General features: G+C 39.5%; 1 protein-coding gene across 7 annotated transcripts in view; it reads left to right on the forward strand.

The window, feature by feature from the left end:
• Window positions 1-21,774, forward strand: part of PID1 (phosphotyrosine interaction domain containing 1) — a 242,133-nt gene that overhangs the window by 122,305 nt on the left and 98,054 nt on the right. For 6 of the 7 annotated variants that reach the window (XM_082396273.1, XM_082396276.1, XM_082396277.1 and 3 more), the window contains one exon: window positions 9,134-9,286. The exons of the other annotated variant lie outside the window; for it this stretch is intronic. In XM_082396273.1, the coding sequence (XP_082252399.1) occupies window positions 9,134-9,286 (153 nt within the window). The remainder of the gene's footprint in view (window positions 1-9,133; window positions 9,287-21,774) is intronic. 7 annotated transcript variants of the gene reach the window in all.

Below are 21,774 nucleotides of genomic sequence, written 5' to 3' on the forward strand. Positions count from 1 at the left end.
CCTTTTTTGTGACATCTTTGTCTCCTTTTGGTGTCAGGGTGATAGTAGCCTCGTAGAATGGTTTTGGGAGTGTTCCTCTCTCTGCTATATTTTGGAAGATTTTGAAAAGGATAGATATTAGCTCTTCTCTAAATGTTTGATAGAATTTGCCTGTGAAGCCATCTGGTCCTGGACTTTCGTTTGTTGGAAGATTTTTAATCACAGTTTCAATTTCAGTGCTTGTGATTGGTTTGTTTATATTTTCTATTTCTTCCTGGTTCAGTCTTGGAAGGTTGTGCTTCTCCAAGAATTTGTCCATTTCTCCAGGTTGTCCATTTTATTGGCATATAGTTGCTTGTAGTAATCTCTCATGATCCTTTGCATTTCTGCAGTGTCAGTTGTTACTTCTTTTTCATTTCTAATTCTGTTGATTTGAGTCTTTTCTGTTTTCTTCTTGATGAGTCAGGCTAATGGTTTATCAATTTTGTTTATCTTCTCAAAGAACCAGCTTTTAGTTTTATTAATCTTTGCTATTGTTTCCTTCATTTCTTTTTCATTTATATATGATCTGATCTTTATGCTTTCCTTCTGCTATCATTGGTTTTTTTGTTGTTGTTCTTCTTCTTTCTCTAATTGCTTTAGGTTAAGGTTAGGTTGTTTACTTGAGATTTTTCTCGTTTCTTGAGGTAAGATTGTATTGTTATAAACTTCCGTGTTAGAACTGCTTTTGCTGTATCCCACAGGTTTTGGGTCATTGTGTTTTCATTGTCATTTGTTTCTATGTATTTTCTGATTTCCTCTTTGATTTCTTCAGTGATCTCTTGGTTATTTAGTAGTATATTGTTTAGCCTCCATATGTTTGTATTTTTTACAGTTTCTTTCCTATAATTGATATCTAGTCTCATAGTGTTGTGGTCAGAAAACATACTTGATACAATTTCAATTTTCTTACGTTTACCAAGGCTTGATTTGTGACCCAAGATATCATCTATTCTGGAGAATGTTCCATGAGCACTTGAGAAGAAAGTTTATTCTGTTGTTTTTGGATGGAATGTCCTATAAATATCAATTAAGTCCATCTTGTTTAATGTGTCATTTAAAGCTTGTGTTTCCTTATTTATTTTCATTTTGGATGATCTCTCCATTGGTGAAAATGGGTTGTTAAAGTCCCCTACTAGTATTGTGTTACTGTTGATTTCCCCTTTTATGGCTGTTAGCATTTGCCTTATGTATTGAGGTGCTCCTTTGTTGGGTGCATAAATATTTAGAATTGTTATATCTTCTTCTTGAATTGATCCCTTGAACACTATGTAGTGTCCTTCTTTGTCTCGTGTAATAGTCTTTATTTTAAAGTCTATTTTGTCTGATATTAGAGTTGCTACTCCAGCTTTCTTTTGATTTCCATTTGCATGGAATATCTTTTTCCATCCCCTCACTTTCAGTCCGTATGTGTCCCTAGGTGTGAAGTGGCTGTCTTGTAGACAACATATATACAGGTCTTGTTTTTGTATCCATTCGGCCAGTCTGTGTCTTTTGGTTGGAGCATTTAATCCATTTACATTTAAGGTAATTATTGATATGTATATTCCTATTACCATTTTCTTAATTGTTTGGGGTTTGTTATTGTAATTCTTTTCCTTCTCTTGTGTTTCCTGCCTAGAGAAGTTCCTTTAGCATTTGTGTAAAGCTGGTTTGGTGGTGCTGAATTCTCTTAGGTTTTCTTGTCCGTAAATGTTTTAATTTCTCCATTGAATCTGAATGAGATCCTTGCTGGATATAGTAATCTTGATTGTAGGTTTTTCCCTTTCATCACTTTATATATGTCCTGCCACTCCCTTCTGGCTTGCAGAGTTTCTGCTGAAAGATCAGCTGTTAACTTTATGGGGATTCCCTTGTATGTTATTTGTTGCCTTTCCCTTGCTGCTTTTAATATTTTTTCTTTGTATTTAATTTTTGATAGTTTGATTAATATGTCTTGGCCTGTTTCTCCTTGGATTTATCCTTATGGGAATCTCTGCACTTCCTGGACTTGATTGACTGTTTCCTTTCCCATATTAGGGAAGTTTTCAAGTATAATCTCGTAAAATATTTTCTCAAACCCTTTGTTTTTCTCTTCTTCTTCTGGGACCCCTATAATTCTAATGTTGGTGCATTTAATGTTGTCCCAGAGGTCTCTGAGACTGTCCTCAATTCTTTTCATGTTTTTTTCTTTATTCTGCTCTGTGGTAGTTATTTACACTATTTTATCTTCCAGGTCACTTATCTGTTCTTCTGCCTCAGTTATTCTGCTATTGATTCCTTCTAGAGAATTTTTAATTTCATTTATTGTGTTGTTCATCATTGTTTGTTTGGTCTTTAGTTCTTCTAGGCCCTTGTTAAACGTTTCTTGTATTTTCTCCATTCTGTTTCCAAGATTTTGGATCATCTTTACTATCATTACTCTGAATCCTTTTTCAGGTAGACTGCCTATTTCCTCTTAATTTGTTTGATCTGGTGGGTTTTTACTTTGCTCCTTCATGTGCTGCGTATTTATCTGTCTTTTCATTTTGCTTAACTTACTGTGTTTGGGGTCTCCTTTTTGTAGGCTGCTGGTTCGTAGTTCCCATTGTTTTTGGTGTCTGCCCCCTGTGGGTAAGGTTGGTTCTGTGGGCTGTGTAGGCTTCCTGGTCGGGGGGGACTGGTGCCTGTGTTCTGGTGGATGCAGCTGGATCTTTTCTTTCTGGTGGGCAGGAGCACGTTTGGTGGTGTGTTTTGGGGTGTCTGTGAACTTATTATGATTTTAGGCAGCTTCTCTTCTAATGGCTGTGGTTGTGTTCCTGTCTTGCTAGTTTGGCATGGCGTGTCCAGCACTGGAGCTTGCTGGTCGTTGAGTGGATCTGGGTCTTAGCGTTTAGACGGAGATCTCTGGGCGAGCTCTCACCGACTGATATTACATGGGTCTGGGAGGTCTCTGGTGGACCAATGTCCTGAACTTGGCTCTCCCACCTCAGAGGCTCAGGCCTGACACCTGGTCGGAGCACCAAGACCCTTTTGGGATGTCTGAGGTCTTCTGCCAGCGTTCAGTAGGTGTTCTGTAGGAGTTGTTCCACATGTAGATGCATTTTTGATGTATTTGTGGGGAGGAAGGTGATCTCCTTGTCTTACTCCTCTGCCATCTTGAAGGTCCTCCCCCTACTTTCATATTTTAAATATTATGTTTTCACCTATTTTAGAAATCTTCTGGGTGTTTTGGTAGATAAAGATTTAGGTCTGTAATAACCCTACCCACATTCCTTCCTCCATCTTCCTAATATAGTTACTTCTGAAATTTTAGTTTAGTCAATATGTACGTAATAACTAAAGGGTCCATCATTACACCCTGAGGGTATTTTTTTGTTGTTCACTTTTCTTTGAATTAATAATTTAAGTTTAGAGTTAGTATAGTTTGTTCCCCAGTACTGTGTCAGATTTGGCATTTACCTGTCTATAAATATGTTACTAAACTAATCAATTACAGAGATTCTGTGAATCTTTTTAATCTTCTCCTGGGATTCTCTCTGGTGCTTCTGCACCAGAATAGACTATTTGTTTCTAGGCAGTCTTCACTGTTATAACTCTGGGATTTCTCTCTCCTGTGGTGGATACTCCTCTGATTTCTTCCTCTTTTTAAAAAAGATTTATTCTCTTATTTTGCTGGAACACATATTAAGAAATAAAAATTGTGTGCCTTGTGTGCCTGAAAATTTCTTCATTCTACTCTCATCTTTTGGAAAGTTTGGCTGGGTATAGAAATATAAGTTAGATATAATTTCTGCTTAAATTGTGAAGGCACTGCCCACTGATTTCTGTGTCTTCTGTGTCTTGGTATGAATTTTCCACCCTTGCCCCAATTCATTTAATTGGAAAGTAGTGGATCTTTTCAATTTGGAGACTCTTATTTCTTGGTATTTTAGGGACTCTTGAGTAAAATTTCTCCTTCCCCTCCTATTTTTGAAACCATTTGACAAATAAGAAACAATATAGATAAATGAGATAAAAATACCAGCTTTATAAAACTTGCTTTGGAGGATGTGGCTTATATGTGTAGACTCACTGGGTTTTCTCAAGCTTTCAAATCTTTGTTGGAACCCCCTATGTTACTCTGTTCTCTCCCATTCATTTTGTCCTTTTGTGCTTATGACTTAAAAATGTCCGTTATGATCAATTTAGTGGAGTTTGCAGAGGACATAAATATTTAAGGTCAACTTGCCATCTTTATCCATAAATCCTCTCTGAATTGTTAAACCCTCTCTAAATTGCTAATTTTAGCTGTTTAAACTTCCTTGTTTTATATTTTTATCTGAGATAGAAATGGTGATCCTTAACCTACTTTCAAGTTTAAAGAGATATTTATAAAGTACTTTGAACTTTTCCTAAGAGTAGGGCTGTATAAATAAAGTACCATTGTTATTCAAATACAGCTCCCCTTGGTTTGAATGGAAAGGTCAATGAACTGTAGACAAAATGGTGGCAAATGAGATATAGATGTTAAAGTGGCAATAAATTACCCAGATCATAAAAAGGTCATTAATTGTGCTCTTAAATAGGAACAGCTATTTCTTATTACATCTCTGTGCATTTCAATTCCTGACTACCAGCAAGTAATTATAAAAACCACTGTGACAACAGGGGCAGATGTGTTCCTTGGTGTGCTGGCTGTTCATTTCTTTGTTTTTACTGAAAATATTATACATTCATTTCTTGGCAGGAGAAATGATGTCTGGGCTTCTGTGCATACTGAGTTCTCTGAGTGAGACATTAGTTAGATTGGCGTTTATGAGTCACCAGTCATCTTCATAAGCCAAATCCGGGAATTATAAAATAATTTACTCAGGAAGTAATGGGTATAAATGAGGTTTTATCATCCTGAGAAACAGGAAAGCTACCTTGTGAGCTAATGATCCTACTGAAATTAGGTTTTCCCCCACACCATTGATGGATGAATCCATTCTCTTTAAAACTTGTTTTTGTGACACTTATGAACAGTGTTAAAATTCTCATTTGTCACCATCTAGCTGTGCCTATAATATTTGCTAGGGCAGGGAAGGTGCTGTCCATGATCACAGAGACATCTTACTATTAGTCTATTCATGGGATGATGTAAAACAAGTGTTTACTTTTCTCCTTGGATAGCTCACCAGTTCATTCAGAGCTCACCTTGATTGTGTCCAAAAGTCCCTTCTTTGTTCTCTCTTCCTCATTCTCATTCCAAAGGTGTCCTAAAGTCCTTTCACTCCTTACCCCTCCCTTACAGCCCCATCCCCTACTGGGTCTGGCTGACAGGGAGCATTTTGTTTGGGGTTGGGGAGACCTACAGGGGCTTTCAGAGCCCTCAGCATAAATTTGCCACCAAACAAACTTTTATCTTGAGGATAAAAATTGACTCTTTTCTATAGCAAAAACCTGGTTTATTCATAGCTATGCCAACAGAATCTGGATTTCATTTGTCCTTCTTAGCAAGGGTCATCTCTTGGAAGAGAGGAAGAGCAGGGAGGGAGATAACTCATTCTGCCACGTGTATACTGGAGTCATTCTGAGAAAAGAGAGTCAAAGGAAGGGAATTTAGAGTCCTCTTACGACAAAGAAAAAATTAGTTTATTCATTCATGAAATGAATTAGTTTATCTGTCACTAAAATCCCTACTAGGGACTTTATGCATTTTTCCTTTTAACTTATGCTTCCTTTTAAACAAAATAAACATTCACTACTGATAACTATAAATTTATTAATATATAGGATAAATCTATATATTAATGGTTACTGATACATTTATGTATATTTAAAAAATACATAAAATGGAAATTTTAGAAGAATGAGCTAAATCTGAAATAAACGATATTATATATATATATATCTTTTTAATTGCAGTGGCTTCATATTATCATCAGTTTAGGCAAGTTCTTCTTTAATTACAGTAGATGTAAAACCAAATTTCAAATGGCTTTGATGACTTCAGTATTCTTTGGCTAACATTTCAGATCTAATCAGATCATCAGTTTTCACCCTAGAATGAGGTAGAAAAGATCACATGACAGAAGGAGATGTAACAGCTCTGCCATTTTTGTTGTTGTTGTTGTCTGGTTGTGTGTGAATTCTTTTTATTATCTTAAATCTGTTGTTTATTAGCAGGAATTTCAGCTGGGCTTTGTTAAAATCAGACTATGAAACCCATAAATTCATGGAGATGAGCAAATGTGAATGGTCATGTTCTGAGTGATCACAAGAGTGAGGTGGCCCCGTCAACTCCTTTTCCACGGTAGAACCACACCCTTGGAGACTTCTTGTTCTGTTTGTGACGCTAGTTATCTGACATATGGACTGGCTGAGGGTGCCAGTGTCAGTCTGTATATTAAGCATGAGTTATGTTGAATTTATTTAACATTTTTGAAGAAAAAAGTAACTGTAAATAGAAATTCTAAGGTATACCATCCCTAACCTAAGGGATTCTATTGCATACCTCCCAGGGTGTACTTTGGAGACAAAGGACCTGGAGTACGGTAGTAAAGACCTTGAGACTGCTTCTTGGCTTTGCAGAAGAGCATGCCAGGATCGTTCATTGATACTTGCTATTGTTTCAGGAGGAAAAAGTGATAGGCTGGTGTCAGATATTTAGATTTAGACCAGATGCCTTCTTCGGGCCATGCAGCAGGTGAGAAAGTCTAGACCCATCAGGCTGAGTGACGTTCTTAACAAAGAGATGGAAAATCAGCCTTACTGTTTCATTTTCTTCATTTCTGGGCCAATCCGGTGACACTGCTCCTCCTTACTGTATCACCGGAGACATAAGAAAAGAAATCATAATCACTCGTGTGGATGTTAAAGACATCAAATGAAATGCAGCTCATCTAGCTTTGGCCAAACTCTGAAACTTATTGACAACTAGCAGCCAGTTATCATAGCCAAGATGGTTCAATTAACTAGGGCAAACTCCACATTTGTGGGTCGAGATGTCTTTGCAGCAAGCAGAAGAGACTTTCTCAGTGCCTGAGTGTTTAGACTTGGGAGTTTTTCGTTCTTCTTGTTCCATAGATTACAACACATGTTTTTGGAATAGAAAGATGCTAAGATCAGCACTATCTGAAATATGGAAAATTCAGTATTCTGTGAAAGAAGCAGAGTGTCATTTTCACCGTGTTTGTAGGATAGATGGATTCTTCACCTCGCTCATTAATTCATAGTGGTTTGTCTTTAGGCTTCAGTATTTGACTCATTAACTAATGATTATGCTGTGGCTGTGAATAAGGTGGTATTTGAGATGTTGTATCCTGTTTTCTTTCTTTTAAGTGTGAATAAAGGTAGGTTAAGTGCCTTGACAATGATGTCGAAGCAAGAGTAAGAATTCGTGTATTATGAAGGAGTGTTTGGTATAAGGAAGCTCTTTTTTCCTTCTGCCTCTTTTTCTTGCCCTTCTTTTTCTCTTTTCTCTGTATTCCACCCTTTCCTTTAGTCCCTTTTCTCTCCTACCCATTTCTTCCCTTTTCCCGCTGCCCCCTTTCCTGCTTCCTTCCCTCCTCCTATACCCTGGATCTCATCTGTCCAGAAAAAGCACCGAGGGCCTCTGATTAGATAGGTTCACACTACCTTCCCAGCCCAAGCAAATCACCTTGGTCCAGGGGTGGAAGGTACCAGCCTGGGAATTTTCTTCTGTGGTGGAGCTTACTCAGGCTACCTGAACTTCCAAAGGGAAATCAGATATGTTAGGACTGTGGAAAGCGGAAAGTGACACAGTGAAACAAGAAAAATAAGTCTATAGCAAATAGCAAGATGACGATGTAGAACATTAGCTCTTAGGCCGCAGGGTGTCTTGTTTCTGCTCCAGTTTTGATTCAATGATCACCCAATAGTCAAATGAATATTTTAGAGAATGCGGAGATGGTATGCAGGTAACTCTGCAAGAAAGAGGCTCTTGGGACCCATTTTGAAGAGCAGGCATTTCAGCTGGGCTTTGGTGATGGACAGATAGGGGAGAAAAACGGCATGAGAAATCCTGAGAAATTTGGGACAACATGGGTGAGCCTGGAGGACATTATGCTAAGTGATAAAAGTCAGGCACAAAGACAAATACTGCCTGTTCTCACTTATAAGTAAAATCTAAAATAATCAAACTCGTCAAAGCAAAGAGTAGAATGGTGGTTGCCAGAGTCCGAGGGGGTGGGTAGTGGGGGAAATGAGGAAATGTTGGTCAGAGGGTACAAAGTTTCACTTTTGCAAGATGAATAAGTTCTGGAGATCTGCGGTACAGCGTAGTCAACTGTAGTTAACAATATTGTATTGTGTACTTGAAATTTGCTTAGAGGGTAGATCTTAAGTGCTCTTATCACTCACAAAAAGACAACCTACGTGAGGTGATGAATATGTTAATTAGCATTGCTGTGGTGATCATTTCACATTGTATGCATCTATCAAAGCATCAAAGTTGTGCACCTTAAAATGTACAATTTTCATTTGTCTGTTATACCTCAATAAAGCTAAAAAATGTTTAATAACATTTTTATAAGTGCTGAGGTTTTTTCAGAAGACAACTTGTTGCTCTAGTCTTTGCACATGTGACGTGACCATCACCACTGTTTCCTGCCTGCTTCTGAGGGTCCAGGAGAAAAGTGGAGGTGGGTGGGCTGGGGGCTGCTTTCTGCTGTGATTTGACAATGGAAGCAAAAGGCCATTTGCTGTTGTTATCCTCTACGTTTCCAGGGACTTGTGTGCCTTTCTCCAGGCACGTCGCTTCGTTTCTCGTTTCTACCGGCTGAGGGCCCAGTGCGTTCTGCAGGGTGCAGCGGGAGGGAGACCCGGGCCCCTTCTGCACAAAGGAGACGCTTTGCCCGCCTTACGCGGAGGAAGGCGGATGCGTTTCCCTGTGATCCATCAAAGTCTCTCTTTTGCCTTCTTCCAGTTTCTCAGACAGAACAATGGAGAGCCCGTTCCGTGCAGTTTTCAATGGCCTTGATGTGTATATATTTATAAATTAGCTAAGCAAAGTGTATCATTTATAGAAAGCATAACTCTTGGTGCTGGTTTATGGAGATTCAGTTACCTGTGTAATTGATGCAGATGCGTTAGACCTAAATCCACCTATCTCTTCAACCCCGTGTAGAAGTGTCTAGGTGTCTTTATTGTTTTGTTTATTTGTGTCTTTCAGCACTTGAGGACTGACTCACTTTACAGTGTTTTGAGTTCAAGCCTTTGTTCATTTCTCTGCCTTCATTCGGGAGATAATATATTTAAGCCATTAACATCTAATTGGAAACATCAGACTGAATTTAGTGTCCTTGATTTGAAATTCAGTCCTCTGGTAAGAGATAAATATCATCTTTACTGTTAGAAATTAACTTAAATATGTTTTATCGTAAAGAATGATAAAAGGATAAATGATGATGCTTTATTTTCCACTCTCAGGGCCCCTGGTTCTTTTTATTAAGGCACATATATCACCTACTTACCCACACAAATATGCATGGCATATTTGACAGAAATCATTTCATTTTCTCTATGCTTTTGTTCCTGGGACTTCCCCAAATGTATTAAACAGAACAACTACTTATGAGGAATCAGAAAAGGGCATTGCCTCATGCAGTTTATTTTACTTGAAATTGATGACATATGCAAAGGTTTGTGATTAAAGAAAAAGGATCATGAACTTAATTTATTAAAGCTCTTAAATGTTAAAAAAAAAAAATCCCTCATCTTCCGCTTGCATTTTTCCTTCACTGTTACAAGTAAAGCTTAGTGGTAGGAGATAGCCATTTGTCTTAAGGGAGTTGAATTTTTCTGCTGCATAGACTTTAGTTTATGGCTCATTTCTCTAAGAAAAACATATTTACCAAAAAGATACGTGATAAGATCTGGCATAGGATGTATGAACCTTCTACTTAATGTTTTCCATCACTGCAGTGTGTAGTTTTAGGTTAAGGTAGAGCTGAGAATTTTGAGCAAATAGTTGTCTAAATTTTCTCAGGGGTCAAACAGTACTAATAATTTCCTTAGTCAATTTATGCGCCTGAAGTTCAGAATAACCAGCCAGTAGATTTGAATCAAAGAGAAAGTGCCAATCCTTAGTTGATTTTTTAGTGGAGGGTAAATAATCCGTTATCCTTAATTCACATAAAGAGGCAAAAGAAGCTATTTTCGTACGTAGGAAATAGGTTAGGGGGCCAAGTCCAAGAGGGAGGAATATTAAATTTATGAAATGATTCTCTATTAACCAGTGAAATATCAGAAAACTCTGTTATATTAGTTATCCATTGCTGCATAAAAATTACCCCCAAATGAGTTGCTTAAAGCAGCAAACATTTATTATCTCACAGTTTCTGAGGTTCAAGAATCTGAGTGCAGCTCGGCTGGCTGCCTCTGACTCAGGGTCTCTCCTGTCGCTGTCATTGATGGAGCTGTTGGCTGGGCCTGGAGTTTCGTGTCAAAGCTCAACTGAGAGAGGTTCCACTTCCAAGCTCACTCAGGTGGTTGTTGACAGAATTCGGCTCCTTACAGGTGGCTGGACTGAGGGCATCTGCCAGAGACCTCATTTCCTTGCCACGAGAGCCTCTCCATAGGGCAGCTCTCCAACATGGCGGCTGGCTTCCATCAGAATAAGCAAGCGAGAGAGCGGGGGTGGGGGGGGATAAGCAGGACACAAGACAGAGTCTTTTTGTAACTTAAACTTGGAAGTGGCATCTTAGAAGCCAGTCACAACAAGATCCGGTCCACACTCAAGGGGAGAGGATTATACAAGGACGTGAATACTGGGAAGTGAGGACTGTTGGGGCCATCTTAGAAACTACTAACCACATCTGCTCACTGCTCTTCAGACCTTATTCTATTAATCAACAAGCATAAATTGAGCTTGTTGTTTACTGTCTAATAATGAGTTCTGCATTTCACATGATTACTCTTTTCCTGCTTTAAAATGTACCCATCCTTATCTTTGGGTCTTCTTTGCTGCTCTGGGTGTCCTTCTTCTATTTTCTGAACAGTAATTCATTTAATTGCCACATTTTGGAGTTACAAAAAAAAAAAAACTCATTGCAGCTTTGCAGCCGAAGTTCCTTCTTGATTCAATGAGATGCTTTCATTCCCTGCACCACTCCTTTGACTCCCACCCCTGTTCAGTGTTGTTTTGAAAAGCTGGGCCTGCTGGAGACTAGCCTTTCTGTAGCCCTAGGTTTAGCTGTAATTATATCCTAAGCATTTTTATATAGATCTTTTGTATCAGGTGCCACCAAGGAGTATGCCACCTCTTCATAAGATAGTCTATTGGGGTATACATTTGCGGACCACAGAGCTCACACTCTGAAGCTATGAAGTACCATAGATTTTTGAAAGTGAAGGTTCCATCAAGATTGGAGGGAGGTGCCAGTGTATTTTAGGATTGACCAAACTCAACAGGAACCACACTGGAGAGCCCTCCCAGATCATGGGAAGTAGATATTGGCATATCTGTAACTAGCTAGTCACTGCTGGAAGCATCAGCTAGATTTCGTTTTCTGTGTAACAAAGACAAAAAATAGGCAACTGACTAAGGTGCTGACTGTTTGTGAGCTAATGAAATGTTAACGAAAGTTCTGTATATGAGGTGTGTTGATTTGTCAGTCATCCCTGTCTGTTTGCTATTTGGCTACAAGCATCATGAAAATTTATGATTTCTTCATTACCTCGAAGAGATATCTACACTCCCATGTTCACTGCAGCATTATTCACAACGGCCAAGATATGGAAATCACCTAGGTGTTCACTGACAGATGAATAAATAGAATGTGGTATATATATACATACAATGAAATATTATTTAGCCACAAAAAGAAGGAAGTTCTCCATTTGTGATGACATGGATGGACCTTGAGGGCATTATGCTAAGTGAAATAAATCAGACAGAGAAAGACAAATACTGTATGATCTCACTTACATGTGGTATCTAAAATCATCAAACTCATGGAAACAAAGAGCAGACTGATGGTTACCAGGGGATGGAGGGTGGAAGAAATGGGGAGATGTTGGCCAAAGGGTACAAACATTCCACTGTAAGGTGAGTAAGTTCCAGGGATAATGGTGATTATAGTTAACAATACTGTACTTATACTTGAAAGCTGCTGTGAGAATAGATGTTAAATGTTCTCACCATCACAACGATAACAAGATGGTAATTATGTGAGATGAAGGAAGTGTTTACTCACCTTATTGTGGTAAACATTTCACAATATATACCTGTATCAAATCACCGCATCGTACACCTTAAACTTGCACAGTGTTATATGTCAATTATATCTCAATAAAGCTGGAAAAAAAAGAAAATATGACTTCTGAAGTCAGTCATAGATGCATGAAACCGTCTATTTTTTTTTTTTTCCCACGATATTGCCTCCTGGCCTCAGTGACTTAGCTAGTTAATTTGGTTGATTATGTCTCATTTGGCAGAAGTGGGAGGTTAAGCTCTACTTTGCTCATGAGATGGTTGTGGGAAAAGGAGTTAGAATTCTATGTTCTGTGTTTTCATTCTGTTTCTTTTCCTGCTGAGAAATAGTGCCTCCTTTGAGATGAGACATGGCAAGGACACAGACGGGGTAAAGACCTTTCTCCTTTGTTAAATGACTATGTGGATGAGGTGTGTTCATTAACTCAGGAAGTTAATGCATGTGTAAGGCCACAGTCAAGGATTTTATCCACCTACTTAACCTGGTCACAAAGTTTTGGAGTCAGAAGCAAATTCTAATTCCACCTCGCGGTAGTTGCCTATCCTTTTTTTTTCTTTTCCATTATGGTTTATTATAGGATATTGAATATAGTTCCCTGTGCTATATAGTAGGACCTTGTTGTTTATCCATTCCATATATAATAGTTTGCATCTGCTAATCCCAAACCCCCAGTTCTTCCCTTCCCTACTCCCCCTCCCCGCTGGCAACCACAAGTCTGTTCTCTATGTCTGTGAGTTTGTTTCCGTTTTGTAGATAAGTTCATTTGTGTCATATTTTAGATTCCACATATAAGTGATAACATGTGGTATTTGTCTTTCTCTTTCTGACTTACTTTGCTTAGTATGATAATCTCTAGGTCCATTCATGTTGCTGCAAATCGCATTATTTCATTCTTTTTTATGGCTGAGTAGTATTCCATTGTACATAGGTACTACAGCTTCTTATCCACTCATCTGTCAGTGGACATTTAGGTTGTTTCCATGTCTTGGCTATTGTAAATAGTGCTGCTATGAACATTGGTGTATATGTATCTTTTCGAATTACGGCTTTGTCTGGATATATGCCCAGGAATGGGATTACTGGATCATATGGCAAGGATTTGCCTATCCTGAAGCAACTTAATTTTCTTAGTCTCTCTTACATCGTCTGTAAAATGGGACTAATACTCACCTGGCAAGGTTGCTGTGAAGGCCAAATAAGATAGTAACAGGTAGTGGATGGTAAATAAAATAGCTATTATTTATCTTGCTTTTATTTTTGTGTAGTTTTTAAATCCCCTCAACTCAACTCAAATGCTTTTTTGAAAAGATTTTTATTATTTATTTCATTCATGACTTTTGCTTTAAACACATATTGTGCAGTTTACCATTTTCACCATTTTGAAGTGTATCATTCAGCGGTGTTGAGTACGTTCGCCCTGTTGTCAATCATCAAGACGGTCTAGTTCCGGAACATCTTCATACCCCAAGAGGACATCTCTACCGGTCAAGCCATTACTCTCCATCCTCTACACCCCAGCCCCAGGCAACCACTAATCTACCTTCTGTCTGTACGAATTTGCCTTTTCTGCATGTTTCGTATAAATGGAATCATACGATATGTGGCCTTTTGTGTCTGGCTGCTTTCACTTAGTATCATCGTGTTTTCAAGGCTTCTCAGTTTTATGTCACGTAGCCATTTCACCAGTGTATGCTGTGTATGAGGGAAAATAATTCAACATGTGTGCTCCCTGAATGGAGGGCAAGAGCAGTGTCATCTTTGTAGGAGGGTGAACCACAGCAACCATTCAGACACTGAGAAGAAAGAACAGTGGGAAGGATGCCAGCAAATTCATTTGTAAATCAGCTTCCACTGAAACTGCTTCCCTTCCCTTAACACCCCTTCCCTCCATCTTTCCCTCTTTGCTCTCTGGCACCTCTTCACCCCTTTCTCCCCTCCCCCACCCCCTGCTTTTCCCCTTCTCAGTCTCTCTCTCTTTCTCCCCCTCCCTCCCTTCCTTTCTCTCTTTGTCCCCCGCTCTTCATATTTTCACTTCTTTATTTCCCGCTTTTGTTCTCTTTGTGTGAAGGTAGAACTGAAATAGGTTAGTACTAAAATTTCCTATTTGTGGGGATTATCCCTAGAGCGTAGTAAAATTAATTTACATTAACCTTTGGGATCAGAAAAAAAAAGTCCAGTACAAGAGCTTGGTTAAAAAAAAACAAATGATCACATTTATCTCTTGTAAAGAATAATCTACAGCCATGAAAAATCATGCTTAATTGAGTATTTAATGCCAGAGTACATATTTAGAGATTAAAAAGACTTTTTTTCTTTTTTATACAAAATAGTACTGCTATATCTTCCTCAGATTTTAACAAACCAAATAATTATTATACATAATCTGTGTGCATCTTCATGAAGAAAAAATTAAGGGGATACAATTGGAACAGTCATTGTCATAGTATGGGGCAATTACTGGCGCTTTTAGTTTTCCTCTTTGTGCTTTTCCTGTCTTCAGAATTTTCAACAATGCATATACATCAACCTTTGGAATCAGATAAAAAAGGATAATAAACATTGTTATTGAAAGTGTGCTAGTGGAATAGCTCCATTTTGGGCCATGAAGCCAGAGATCTGTCTTTAGTATAAAGGAAGAACACTCATTGAATGATGGCTTTCAGATGGGATGATTTTGTCTTCAGGATCATTTGACAATATCTTTTGGCTGTCACAACCAGGGAGGTGCTACTGGCATCTAGTGGGTAGAGGTTAGAGATGCGGCTAAAGATTCTAAAATGCCCAGGGTGTCATCCCCCTACCTCCTCACCGATGAAGAACTATCCAGCCCACACGTCAATAGTGCTGAAGAAGAGAAACCTGCTCATCGGTTAGTTTAAATATTTTAAATTAGCTCATTGGATAGTATCAGTAGAAAAGGTCATCACTTGGGTTGTCTTTAGTGGGTATAAAGAATTAATTTACTTTCAAGTAACACTCTGATGATGAAATCAAGCTGTTTCTTTCCTCTTACACCTGCTATGTGTTCGATTTTGTTTTTTTAAATCTGGATCGTGAGAAGAAGCCAGGCAGTATATCAATATTTGAGATTAGCATGTTGATACTGATTTAGGTCATGGAATTCCCTGGAAGCAAGGAATAAAGGTAACTGCCATGTAGAGAGTACTCAGGTCAAGCATAATGAAGAGAATTCTGGCTGAGGGAATAGTGCCACCTGCTGAATTGTGTTTGTGTTTTCGACAGGTTCTAATTTCTGCAGGTTGATGCCTGGAAGTGTTACTTTTAATTATTGATCTGTGCATCTTCTTAAGTAGTTGCTGCCAGAATGTTGAACAATATTTAGTTATTATTGGATCAAGGTGTAATTAGAAACAGCTCTGAGCAATTGTATACCATCCAGCTCCTGAAGTAGCAAACAAAATTGTACTTGAAGACCTCAGATTGATTAATAGAGATTGTATCTGGCAGTTAAAACAAATCCATCTCCAGTTTGAATGCTACCAGCCAGTTCCCTTTTACCAAGATAACCAGAAAGACTGAAAAATGCATTAAATGCACCATTTCCAAATATCACCAAGTTGAAAAAAAGAAATTCAAGCACATAGTGTTTGCTGCAAAAAAATTGTCAACGTTTCATCCTTTTTTTCCGAATTTCAGCTTTGAGCTTTACTCTCTGTATTTTTTTAAGCGTACATTTAAAATCTCCTCATCTTTTGCCCAAGTAATTTTTAAAAAATTCTACAGGGTAGTGCATGCATTTTGATATATCTCTTTCATAACCACATTTTTAGATAACTTGAAAAATTATTTTGAATTACATATTGAATTGGATGGGTCAGGTAATTTGTTGCCATGATGAATCTCTTTATTGCAGTTAACTAGTTTGTCTCATAAAATTATATGCCTCTGTGTAATATGTTAATTCTTGCTCCTAATCAAACATTTAATTACATAATGAGCTTGGATTAATTTGTAACCTGAATCTAGAGCTCATTTGTACAAAATTCAAAATGGTACGGACCGGAGAGAAACTAAGAATTTCTAGCATTTTGTTACAAAGTTTTAGCAATGTATGCCAATCGTAAAGCAGAGGATTTGTTCAAGTCCAGAAAAGCATACAGTGATAATGACGGCCAAAAGCTGGAATTCTCATGTTTATTTATTTATTCTGAATTGTGGGCTTGAAAGTCAGTTTTGTAATGTTGACCGTTCACTTAATTTCTCTGGGATGGTCACTACCTGTCACATGGGCACAGAGGGGCCAGTGCGTGAAGGGGACTCCCTCTTGCTGAGGTTGTCAGTTGGAAATGGGGGCTTGTGGTCCTCAGACGGTCACTGGAGATGTGAAAGGACCATGTTCATCTTCTAACCCTTTACTCTGTGCGATAAGTATATCCTTCCCTTCCTATAGCCAATTTTAAGCCTTCCTTCTCCCAGGATGTGCATCTTTAAGAGGAGATGATCCTACTAAGTGGCATTAAATAAATGAAAACAGCCTACCATCTGGATTCCTGGGAAACACAGAAGTTAATACTCAAGGATTGGTTCCAAGAACAATACAGATGTCAGTGTCTGCATTGTTTTTTTCTAAGATTGCTTAACGGGTTTGCTCCCAGACCTCAAGATGACATTACTAGATTATAACCAGCCTTCTTCCTCCTCTCTCCTGGAAATTACTTGACAGTGATTGATTCTGAGTTAGATAAATATTTCATACTCCTTTCAAACTAAGCCGAGTTTTGTTTCCTCTTTCAGAAAATGTTAAGCCCCTTTAAGAACCGAATTTTACTTGATTGACCTTTGTGATTTATTCAGATCTTTGCCGAGACCTTGGTTTTTAATTGCTAAATAGGATTAATTAGTGGAATTCATGTCTGGCATGAGTATTTTGTGTTGCCTTTTGAGAGAATGGACATTTTGCCTAAGCTATAGTCTTATAGGAAATAAATTACTCCTAAAGTCTGGCTGCCATGGTCATTTTTGTGTGTGAAGGGGATTCTTTACTCTTTTCATACTTTTTTTGCATAGAACAATCTAGTATTTATTGAAAGTTTATTTATGCTCAGATGTTATGGGTTGAATTGTATCCCTTCAAAATTAATATGTTGAAGTCCTATTTCCCTAGTACCTCCAAATGTGACCTTATTTAGAAATAGAGTCATGGTTAAGTGTAATTACTTGAGGTGAGGTTATATCAGAGTGGGGAGGTCCTCTTATCAACTGTGACTGCTGTCCTTATAAGAAGGGGGAGTTTGGGCACAGACATGCACACAGGAAGAACTCCATGTGACTGCTGGAGTTATCCTGCCACAAGCCAAGGAAATTCCAGAAGCCAGGCTGGAGACCTGGAATGGACCCTTCCCTAGCATGGCCCTGCTGATACCTTGATCTCGGACTTCTGGTCTCCTGGCCACTGGAACGATAAACTTCTGTTGTCTAAGTCACTCAGTTGTGAGACTTCATTACAGCAGCCCCAGGAAACTAATACATCAGACCTGAGGGACAGTGCCATTTCTAGTTGAGGTTCACTACCTTTTATGAGCGTTTACTTTGTGCCAGAAGCTGACCTAGGTGCCTGTGACACAGAGGGAATTAAGCCTTCCAGGAGTCCAGTCTCGTGAAGGAAGTGGACCGAAAGGAATTGGGAAGTTCTGTGTCCTTCTAAGTTCATAGTCACCAACTTGAATGGACCCATGAAATTGTCTGAGAAGCGACTAGTTCCCTAATTGACGTACTCAGCCACATCCTGCGGTGACTATTCAGTCTCTGCTGTCCTCCTTTCATCGCCACTGTCCTCCAGTAAAAGAGGACTTTCTTCTGCCTCTCATGTGGTATTTCTTAAAGATGATATTTTTAAAGACTTTCATATATATATATATATATATATATATACACACACACATACATACATATATATATATATACACACACACACACATACATACATACATGTATACATGTATATGTATTTTCTTTTTAAGAAGAAAACAAGAACTTTCCAAAAGGACCAAGTTTCCTTTTCTTGCCTCAACATCACATCACACAGGCGTCACTTTGTCCCTTTCCTTTGTGGCTGCAGGCTTCTCCTCCCTGGACCTATTGCTGGGACCTGCACACTCGGTAGGGAAGGTTCTGCCACCCTGGGAACACGAGGGCACACGTGTGCCTGCGGCATTCCAGATGGGCTGAGGGCTCTAAAGCTATTGAGACGACTTCTCATCCTGCCCTTCATGACATAGTTATTCAGAGCTCCGATTCACAGTTGAGTCACAACGAAGGTTCAAGTGTATTTCGTGTAACGACTTTTAAGGGAACTGACATTTATTTTGGTGATAAAGCTGAACAGATGCGGGATTGCCAATGGCTACTTAAGAGCAAAGTGTCCTTGAGAAATATTTCCTTCTTTGTGTGACGGCTTCGGTTTCCAGGTGGAGCTGGTCCATGCTTCTTTGCTGTAATTTGTGTGAGTGATGTTGCTGGTAGGTTGCCATGGTGACTTGAGCCCACTGGGCAGCAGGACAGATTTTCATTGTAAGGAGTGCGAGTACGACAGCTCAGCCATGGGTGACGCTCTTCTGAGGAGCCGCCTCTCTCATTAGCTTATGAGGCCACTGCATGGGGGCGGCGGGGGGGAAAGTGTCGGGGGACAGATGAGGAAGAGAAGCATTCTGCTTCGTTTCCGCTGCCTATACTCTTAGGGAAGAGACCATGACTCACTTGGGGGATACAGGCAAATCAGATTGTTGTTAGAAATGTGCTTCTTAATAATGCTCTTTGCATAAACTACTCTTCTGAGATAGGAATGAAAGAACACTTTCTGAATAACTGGGGTTCGCTTTAATCTACTTATGCAGAACCTAACATGTTATCCAGTTGAGGAGAACCTCTGGGCAAGGAAATGAAAATTAAAATATCTCTTACGATGGTGACATTTAGATTTTGTTGTGTAGGCGTGCCTGTGATTGCCAATGTGGAATTTTCAACAAATGAACTTCCCATAACTTCATGGTTTGGTGGAAATAGCATAAACACGGAGGGCTTTGCAGTCAGGGGGGACTTGTCTTCAAGTCTCAGTTCTGTATTTACCAAGCTGGGCGTTCCCAGACAAATCACTTGCCTTCTTTAAGCCTCAACTTGTTTATCTTTTGAAAATATGATACAAATACCTATCTACACGGTATTTGTAAGCATCAGATATGATGAACAGAGTGGCTTGAAACATGATAGACACTCAATGCATGGTGGTGATTATTATTATTATTGTTGTTGCTTTTAGTTTAAAAATAAATTGAAATGAAGGAAAGCTGACAGTTTTTTCCTGCGGTGTTCATGTAATATTCGTTAAATAGCTTGGGTTTTCCAACCATTATCATCCTAGAGTAAGTCCACTCTATTCAAATAAAAGCATTCTTTGGCTTTGAACATTTTTTTCCTCATCAAAGATTCTCCTTTGGGCAATGAAAGTAACAAATAAGTCCCTTTGCACATTTCAACTTGCAACAGTTGGAACTTTGTAGGGTTATACCAACATCAGAGAGTCTTTCTCTAATTGCTGAGATGCAACAGTTAGTTGAAGAGAGACAATGTAGTATCACTATTTGGACCACTATTTTTCTATTTGAGTTTTCAGAGGAAATTTAAGGGAATGCCTTTCCCTAAACTGGATTTTGCTTTGAATAAGTGCCCTACCATGAGGTTTTAAGTGTTGAGTTTCTTTATTGCCTTCTTGGAAACACCTTTAGCTGTTGAGAATAAGTGAGTGACATTTGCGGGGGGACTGGTATAACAGTCCCAATCCATTTAACTGTGGTTGGAAGCTTGTTTAGTAATTTAGTCCCTAACAAAATGTGTAACATTGATGTCCTGGGGGAATGGGAGACACAGACAGAGCCTCTGACAGCTTTCACTGTAGGGGAGAGAGGTGTAATCTCATCGATGGCGCCAACACATCTGAAGGAGGCATGTGACCTTTGAGGAGGATGAACTGCATGGAGGCTAGAGAAAGGAGGGCCAAAGAGGATGTACATGGCACTGTTTTTCCAGACTGAGAGGTAGAGAGAGAGAGAGAGAGACAGAAAAACAGACAGATAGACAGGTACCATCTCTGGCATATAGGAGTTTTCCAGACACATGGTGGGTTGTGTTAGTTCATTATACATTTTCATGATCTAGAACAGTGGTTCTGAAAGCTAAGGGGTGCAGATTTATTTCTCAGGGGACACTTGGCAATGTCTGGAGTCATTTTTGGTCTTCACAACTGGGGAGGTGTTAATGGCATCTAGTGAGTAGAGGCCAGAGATGTTGTCTTCCAATGTGTGAGACAGCCCTGCAACAAAGAACTATCCAGCCAAAAAGCTCTGTAGTGCCAGGGTGAGCAATACTTGGTGTAGAAAAAAACACACCTTCAGACTGGCGCATGTCCTTTTCACTTACCCCTGCTCAGAATGTCACCTTCTGGCGGCTCACTTTGCATTTTGGACACCTTGACTCAAGAAAGGGGTTGTCTTCGCTTGCCCTGCTATAACAAAATACCATAAACTGAGTGGTTTATCCACAATAAAAATGTATTTCTTACAGTTCTGGAGGATGAGAAATCAAAGATCAAGGGGCTGGTTGATGTGGGTGTCTGATGCGTGCTCTCTTCCTGGTTGCAGACGGCTGCCTTCTTGCTGTGTCATCACCTGGTCGAAAGAGTGAGCTAGCTTTCTGGCCTCTTCTTTTTTTAACTTTTTAAATTTTTGGCCGCATTGGGTCTTTGTTGCTGCGCGCGGGCTTTCTCTAGTTGCGGCGAGTGGGGGCTACTCTTTGTTGGGGTGCGTGGGCTTCTCATTGCAGTGGCTTCTCTTGTTGCAGAGCACGGGCTCTAGGGCGTGCTGGCTTTAGTAGTTGTGGTACATGGGCTCAGTAGTCGTGGCTCGCAGGCTCTAGAGCGTAGGCTCTGTAGTTGTGGTGCACGGGGTTATTTGCTCTGCGGCATGTGGGATCTTCCCGCACCAGGGATCGAACCCGTGTACCCTGAATTGGCAGGCGGATTCTTAACCACTGCGCCACCAGGGAAGTCCCTCTGGCCTCTTCTTATAAGGGCAATTCTACTGACGAGGGCTCCAACCTCATGACCTAATTACCTCCCAAATCCCCCACCTCCACATACCATCACTTTGGGGACTAGATTTCAGCATAAGAATTTTGGGGGAGCACAAACATTCAGCCCCCAACAGGGGTGTCCTAGCTGGTGACTGATAACTTTTAGCCTCCAATTAAAATAAACTGGCAAACTTGCTCATTCATAAGTTTCTTAAAATTCAAGTCAGTTTTGAGTCAGGTTGGTTTTGGATATCCTGGGAAAAAAATGGAGGTAGAATAATAATAAGCAGGTACAGTTTCTATGCCCATTTTATAGAACAGAAAACAGAGGGGTTATGTCTTAGCGAGCAAGGGAGCAAAGGAGTCACCAAATCCTTTCCCTTTCCCTCCTGGACACACGGCTAGATCACACTTCCCAGTGTCGTTGGCAAGTAGGTATCCCATATGACTGAGTCCTGACCACTGAAATGTGGGCAGAAGAGATGTATTCCTTGTCCAAGCCTGGCCCATGAAA

Source organism: Balaenoptera borealis (assembly GCF_965194805.1).
Source record: "Balaenoptera borealis genome assembly, chromosome: 6".
NCBI lineage: Eukaryota > Metazoa > Chordata > Mammalia > Artiodactyla > Balaenopteridae > Balaenoptera > Balaenoptera borealis.